The 8,601-nt window shown below is 31.7% G+C and overlaps 1 protein-coding gene across 1 annotated transcript; it reads right to left on the bottom strand.

The window, feature by feature from the left end:
• Positions 1–2,064: 2,064 nt before the first annotated feature.
• On the bottom strand, positions 2,065–7,129 carry LOC108726207 (uncharacterized). The gene is made up of 4 exons (XM_018453648.1): positions 7,087–7,129; positions 4,405–4,835; positions 3,646–3,827; positions 2,065–2,461 (listed from the first exon to the last, which is right to left on the bottom strand). Exons 2-4 carry the CDS (start codon positions 4,452–4,454, stop codon positions 2,199–2,201), a joined length of 495 nt encoding a protein of 164 aa, XP_018309150.1. The 5' UTR covers positions 4,455–4,835; positions 7,087–7,129; the 3' UTR covers positions 2,065–2,198.
• Positions 7,130–8,601: the final 1,472 nt, after the last annotated feature.

Genomic DNA, 8,601 nt, shown 5'->3' with positions numbered 1-8,601 from the left:
CTCTTCTCGGTACTTCGTATTTTATTATGGTTAAATGATAGGTTTCCTGTATATTAAAACACACACAACACAAGGCCATCCTTTAACATTTATAGCGCTTTCATAGAAATGCATATATAAAATGCGTGAAAGTATTCAGTCATATCACTGTCACGTAAGCTGTCATAATTGCGTTTGTTTATTAAATATCCTTTTTAGTATAAAATGCTGAATATAGATGATAAAAAGAACGGAAATTTATATCGTATAGTTTTACATGGTAATTATAACTTTTAATTTTAACTTTTTAATATTGTGCGCACTAGAAAAAATGGTTGCAATTAATATAATCTAACTATAATTTATAGTCATTTTCGATGCCAAGAATGTACTTTTTTGTAGAACTAAATTTCTCTCAGTTTTGAAAAAAATAAAGGTAAAAGAATGATACATAGACAATAAAATCAATTTTATTAAGTAATAGATAATCAATTTTTAGAGTAAGAAGCACATGAAAACATGTTGGTTTTTATCAAAAAAGGTTTTAATGAAGAAGAGCTTTATTCGTATTGTCGCCAAAGTACATAAGTAGGAGAATTTTCTTTGTAACGAGTGCTTATTCAGTTGGACATACATGATAAGAAACCGCAAGAAACAGATATCGATATTTGTACCGCAAAGTCGCTAACGTCATATTATCACATATTTTAATTTGTTATTTCAAACGCCCTTTTACAAAATCATAATAAAAAATTAACTGTATTTATTCCGTCGGTTTGTACAACTTGATAATCGTGTGACTTTCCCCACCGCATAACTCACGATTTTACTGTTGCACTTTACGATCGGTTTGCGTTCTTCGACAGATAACGATATTCCGAGAAGCGTGCAAAAGTGCAAAAGTGCTTATCAAACATATTTCATCGTTATTGATCTTCTTAACACCACACTGAGTGAGAAAAACATATTTTTTTGACAATGCATCAAATTCTAATGAATAAAAGTCCAACAGTATTCTGCTTTTCGTGATTCATAACTTCTCTTTATTTTGTTATCTACAAAGGCCTGAAAATAGCTTTATTATCTTTTTTTCTAATTAGTTTACCAATTAGCTTAATTTATGCAAAATTTTAACTCTTTGTTGCATAGTGTGCTTTTAGAAGGCATATCTTTCTCACCGCAGTTTTTGTATATTTTTACATATTTGATAATTGATTTATATTACGTATTTGGTATCGTTATGTTCGTAAAACTTGTGTATATCCGTGAATAACAAAAATACGTAATTATTTTGTGGTAGATATAAGTTAGAAATAAAAGATTAGAGTCAAAATTAGTACTCTTTTTATAAAAAATTCATGCTGAGATAAAAATGATAATAAATGAGGGGCAAACTTCTAAAATACCTATATTTTGTCCAAAATTGCATTTGTTGAGTTAAAGATGGCATAGTGTTCAGTGTGTTGAAAGATTCATATTTTAAACTACTCTACGATATTCTGAAAGCATTTCTACACAATCAATTTATGTGCTGAAAAAAATCTTGACATTTGAAGTGTATTATATCCTTTAACTGGAGACAAACAAAATACTTGTTTAATATTTTTAACAACTATTTAGCAATTTTGTTGAACATATCTTACTGATTAGCAAATTGTTTTTTTCTGTGAGTCACGCAATTTTCTTGTGGCTTTCTTCCCCATTTCTTAAAAATTACAAATTTTGAACAAAACGCATTTTGAAAGTCTGCTTCTCAAATATATTTTTAAAATCTCTCTTGATGTTTTTGAAATCGCTGATTTTAAATCTACACTCATAATTGGCAAATTTTCATAAATGGCAGATCCAAAATGGCGGTCAAAATAACTATTAAGACATTGAATGGTGATATTAATAAAACATAAATTCTTAAAATTCTTAACATTTTATATATTTAATATTCTTTAATATTCTTTATAATTTTTTAATATTTTTATATATAAAAGTTTACACGTAAATAAGTCATAGTTAATTTAATTTAGCTGCCATATTGAATATATCATTTTGATTTTTAAAATTTTGATTTAAGATTTGTAATCAGCAGCCTCCAAAAACTCCTATATGTATACTAAAATTCAGCTAAATACAATAGAAAAATAGAAAAATTGTTCAACAAAGGGTTAAGCAAAATAAATTGTATACCGTAATATAGAACATGAAAATAAAAACTTATTGTTTTATTACTCATTCGGGAGATATTCAAGTTGAGCACCTGGATTTCTGAGGTTCTGTCTCCAGCGAATTCTCTCCATAGCATTAGATGTTGAATTGTAAAAAGTCTCGTCGTGATAAAGATAATCCCCATTATTTAGATCTGTAGTAACATTCCTGTACGGCACTCCGTTTGGTGTATAACCAGATTTGGCTATCTTTATCATAGTAACACCATTTACAGAATTGATTATGACGTTGTTGCCAGTTGTTATTAAATGTCCTTGTCCATCTGCACAAAAAATATCCGTTGCGTACGTTTTATTTTCTCTTTCCTTTACGTTTGCTTTGCGTTGATTATACAATCAGCACATGTCATCAATCAATATGTAATCGTTGGAAGAAATTTGATATTTTATTTAGGAAAAAGAGAAACTATTTTAAACAAATTGTAATTTAGTTAATTGTCAGCAGCAGTGTGATATTACAGTAGAATTTTGTTTGAACCAGCAGTGCAACTTTATGACACCCTGTACAATATCGGACTAATTGCTTTTAAATTACAATGTCATCAATTGTCGGACCGATCGATTTCAAGCGGGTATTATGGCGATTAAATTTTTATCGATATTAATCGCTGATAACGCTATTTGATTCGATACGTTCATAGCTACGTGCTAATTGCATAGATAAATGTTGCGCGAAATTAAGCATCAGTAACGAATTAACGGGTCGAATGAATGGAAAAAGAATACTGACCGCCTTGAGACTTAATAGAGAATGCTAGTGTCTGCTCTGTATCACGGCCGATAGTGAAAGGAACGTCGACTACGCGGCGAACGAGATGCGATTTTGGAATCTTCGTTTCTCTATCTTTTGTAACGATAAAGAATATCGCTAAGCGCAAACTATCATGCAAACGTATCAAGATCTCTCTCTTCCACGTGAGTGCGAGGGGAAATTTAAGAAACTGTATATTTACGTATTATATTTGGATATCGATACTCCACAATTTTCCGAACACAAAATGAAAGAAAATAACTACATTCGAATCGCAAATATTGATTCAGATGCTTGAAAAAAATATTGGATAAAATTATATTGAATGATGTTAAATTAAGCTAAAAAATATCAATGGTAAAGGAAGTATAAATATAAAATGAAAAATTCTATTAAGTTTTATGATGCACTTCGGTATATGCATAAATATATTGCTATGATTTCTATTATACCCTTTAGATTTATTAGTTGTATAAAAAATATATATTATATATAACTAATGCAAAGATTTTTATAATGCAAAGGTGTTTATTTAAAAAAATTTTTTGAACTTTTTGATTATTTATTTAAATTAAATAAAAATTGAATTATGCTATTAAGTGTATGACACACTGTTCAGTTTTTATTACATATTGATGCAGTTCTTAAATCAAATAAACATCAATAGATATTGTAAAATATTTTGTGATTAATTACCTCTTGGTAGATCCTCTATTGTTTTGTGGACTTGCGCAAGCGTTTGTTGCACTGAATTCTCTATTTGCGTATTCAAATTCTCTATATTCTTATTCACATCTATGAGTCTATGACGCACGTCTTCATTGATATTTGCTACTAAATCGTCCACCCAATTAGGGGCAGCTACCCCCAGATAAGCACTGTAAAATAAAAAAATTGTATTAAGAACTGTCGGGAACCAATGATAAATTATACTCTTCGTTTGTTTGCCTAGACACGTATTCGCAATTGTGGCAAACTATAGTTCGCGCATTTGTAAAATACGATGACTCATATGCGCTGACCATGAATAAATACGTACATAAAGATAAAATAAAATAATTAAATTCTGTTCTCATTTGCGCGGACACTAAACACTCAGCGCATTCAGGAAATAGTTTGTCGATTCATAATTGTGGTTGAAAACTGAATCCAGACCAAGCAAATAAATATACGAACAATTCATTTCAATGAACGTATGTCTCAAGATATAAGTTGTTCGTTCGTATTTACTCGCGCTTGTTTCATCAGTCTGGATTCTACTTAATTTACAAGATCTCGAGACAGACATCAGTCTCGATGCACAGCCGGCTGTTTTCCGAAATTCATTGTCAATGTTGAAAAATTGTAGTGCACGTAACGTATAGATTTTCAGCGCTGGCAGTAAATTTGGAACACAGTCTTTTTGTTGAATGGCTGGTAAGAAATAATTGGCTATCTTCATCGAGAAGAACTGACCTGGCCAACAATGAAATAATCAATATGACGTGACAAACTTTCCTGGCCATTTTCGTCCAAGATACTCTGGATCTCCACGGGTTGGTAGACAAACTAGATGGGAAAGTGGAGCTCTTTCCTCCGTATAAATGCGTAAAGCAGATCCGGTTAGATCACGTCGTACACAAGCAGATATCGTTTTATTTCGCGTGCACTGGCGATCGGCAATATTGCACCTAGCGCTGCTAACGTTCTGTCACGCCACGTCATTTCTCTGCACTTATATACACAGGCAGACATTCCCGGGTTATCGAAGCTATGACTATACGCACGTGACCGTGTACGTGTTCACACGTCGTATTATACTCGACAACCGAAGAAACACACGCGAAGTAGGAGAAAGAGAATCCTTGCAGACAGAATTGTTGGATAACGTCATAAATGAGATGTTGCTGATAGTAGAGAAATCATAAGAAATAAAAGAAAGCCGTTAAAGTAATACTAATAGTGACATGAACTAAAGAATAAAAAGTTCTGATTTAATAATTTATTAAAAAATTAAAAATAATATTTAAAATTTATACGTACATATCACCTTGATCAAAAAGTTCCCGGAATTACCACCAGGTGATGCTCTGAGTCAATTGATTTGAGTTCTGTTTTTTTTATTAGGTTGCCACATCTATCATTGACATTTCCACCAAATTTTATCGCCATAGCTTGACATTTGTAAAAGTTACGCCGTCTTGAGTACATCTACCTCTGCACGGTTTTCGATTTTTTACAGTTTTAAAAATGGAGTTGAATTTGCAACATCTGTGAATTTTTGACCAAGAACGAAACGAATACCATCCAACAATCATCGAATTCATCCAATATGCGATTTTTTCTGTTCGATCGAGTCAAAAAACCACGGATGTTGCAAATTCAACTCCATTTTTAAAACTGTAAAAAATCGAAAACCGTGCAGAGATAGATGTACTTAAGATGGCGTAACTTTTACAAATGTCAAGCTATGGCGATAAAATTTGGTGGAAATGTCAATGATAGATGTGGCAACCTAATCAAAAAAACAGAACTCAAATCAGCTGACTCAGAGCCTGGTGGTAATTCCGGGAACTTTTTGATCAAGGTGGTATTATTCTTATTTCTGCCAAATTCTATTTTAATATTGTGCACATTAATAACATTATATGTTAAGCCTTTATTATTCTGGTAGGATATCTAGGCCCCTTATAAATTCGCTAGAACTATGAATGCTGCTTATACATATTGTTATATTTAGTAGAAATTATTTCACAATTAAAAAAAATACTTTTGCTTTTTTCTTCAACTAAAGTATGTATAGAATATTATCTCAATTTTTATTTAATTATAAATCATCAAAGTAAACTATACAAATTAAGACATAATTTTGTTTAATATACTATGAATGTAGTGTAAAAGCAGGGATTATGGAATAGGCTACTAATATGGAATAATAGCTACGTTTACACCGTGCGCTTAGTCCACGACCTATACGATAGGTGTCTTTGTTTAACCTACAGGATAAACAAGGACATCTATTGTATAGGCCGCGACCTAAATGCACGGTGTAAATGTAGCCTATGGCTTATTTTTTAAACAAAGCATTGCATGGCGCACGACGTGACGCGACAGAACGTTAGCAGCGCTAGGTGCAATCGCTAAAAGTTGTTGCAACTGTTATCAAATATGTAATCATAAGCAATAGACTCAGTCCGACTAAACGTTTTGTCACAATTAACATTTATTCATTTTCGTTACGTCAGAAGATCCGGCAGCTTTTCTAAAAAGTGTTCTTACAAACTGAAAGTAAGTTTTTTTAATGCTTATATTACATAGACGCTTTTAATAATGTTGCATGAACAATATTATGCAGATTAATTGCTATCAAACTTGTTTATTGCTACGGAAAGACTTTGTTTATCATATGACAACATGCAGGTAATGTGAAATACATTGAGGGTTGAGAAAATAACTTTTTGATTCTTGTTGTGAATAATGTTTATTTTAGATGCTAATATTGTACGTTATAATTTAATGATTCAAGATTTAATTTTATTCTTTATTGTTCATGCGTAATAACGTTCAATGATGCTATTATATTTTCTGTGTTATTGTACAATAAAAATGTAAAGAGTTTTCTATTTTTCTTGATCAGTTTACATAAATAAACAAATTTAGACTTCATTTATTGTGTTATTTATTACTATGATCAAAATTTCATCAATATTTTATATTACATCCCATTTTTTAGACCCTATTATTTTCTCACTTTTTACTTTTTTGTTAATATTGACGTTGGACTTAAATTTTGGCGACTTTCATTTATTGGATGTTGTAGCTAACATATTCCTCAAAAGTTCTGTGTAAATTTAAAGTCTTCATATGCATTTATATCAGAGCAATGTTAATTTAAAAAACGCTATTCCATAATCTCTGCTTTTATAGATATAATGACTGCCGAAAGTTCCTGATTCATATCTAACTTTATGATGATTTTCACGCAAGTAATTACGTAAAAAAAATTATGCGAGTAATGTAGAATTAATACGAAGTACAACGTACTACATACGATGTGTAGTTTTTTATATGATAAATGTGTATTAATATATGCTTTTGAAATATGAAATATTTTATATTTTGCATATTAATATATTGTATATAATAAGTGCGTGATACTATTTTTAAGTTAAGTGACATCGTTCTTCCATTAGAGAGCACAACAATGACGTTCATTTTTTTTAGAGAGTAATAAATCAACCTGACCAAAACTCCTTATAAATCAGAAAACAAGGAAAGAACAAGGGCAATAGGAGTCAAGCGCGGGAGACGTTGCGCAAATAACACGACTATCGTAGCGTAAAACTTCTTTATTTTACTAAAGCGCTTACATGTTTCGATTCATTTTTGAGCCTTCTTCAAAGACAACTAATAAACTCACATATATAGAATATAACAATTATTAACTAGTCATGGTGATCTTCCCCACCTCGAGAGTATAAATGCCAGAATTAAATCCAGATAAGAATGCAATGAAGGAAAAAGGAAAGAAATTTTGAAAATCTCGAAATAAAACAAATGTAAAACTAATGTATCAAAAAGTTTTTGAAATTATAATTAATTATTCCGAAAGTTAGGAAGCTCACCCTGATCACAAGATACCGCATCGCAAACATTACTCTTAATAATTCAAAAACCGGTTTCTGATAAGTTGGCCAGTCAGACACAGTTAGTCTCTTTTTGATTTAGTTGGTCTTTATTGAGACAGTAATTAGAAAACTAGTTAAAAAATTAATCCAAATAAAAAAAAAAATTTTGAAAATGATCTAAAGTCAACGCCCGATAGACTTCTTCCTGTGTACGAGCGACATTGACTATTTCTTTCCTTTTTTCTTCATTGCATTCTTATCTGGATTTAATTCTGGCATTTATACTCTCGAGGTGGGGAAGATCACCATGACTAGTTAATAATTGTTATATTCTACATATATGTGAGTTTATTAGTTGTCTCTGAAGAAGGCTCAAAAATGAGCCGAAACATGTAAGCGCTTTAGTAAAATAAAGAAGTTTTACGCTACGATAGTCGTGTTATTTGCGCAACACTCCCGCGCTTGACTCCTATTGCCCTTGTTCTTTCCTTGTTTTCTTTTTTAGAGAGTTTTTTAATCGTTCCGATCCGCCGCATCGATCATCTTTCCGATCAGACACGGACGCTAAAAGGATAACGCGAGGTGTCGAGTCGAGATAAATTGTGTGTATCAAATTTCTCCCAAATTTTGCGGCCCTCGGCGACCGCAGCGCGGAAGACCGAGATGCGTCGGTGAGATTTATCGCGATGCCTTTTTGGACCACTGTAATTTTGCAAGATGATCGCCAACGTAACCGCTTGATATATCGAGCTCTCGTTACACTTCTCGCCACGAGAAGAATAACTTTTCCTCGATGGCAGTCAACAAATCACACGTGAGCACGTATCTCATGCGCGTTGCAGGATTACGTGGCCGTCCGACATATCAATATAAGCTTGAATTAAAGATTTAAAGCGATATAAAATGATATATGTGAACAAAGTGATGTAAGATGAACACCTAATGAAAATTAAAATCTTCGGGAATTATTTAATTAATGAAATTTTAAATGTTCTTTATCAAAAACTTAAACAGTTTCATTTTTCTGTATTTTTTTAAACAAAAA

This window comes from Mycetomoellerius zeteki, unplaced genomic scaffold (genome assembly GCF_001594055.1).
Source record: "Mycetomoellerius zeteki isolate Tzet28-1 unplaced genomic scaffold, Tzet1.0 scaffold4, whole genome shotgun sequence".
Taxonomy (NCBI): domain Eukaryota; kingdom Metazoa; phylum Arthropoda; class Insecta; order Hymenoptera; family Formicidae; genus Mycetomoellerius; species Mycetomoellerius zeteki.
Note: the sequence above shows the minus strand (reverse complement) of the source record. Positions and strands in the feature narration are given on the sequence as shown.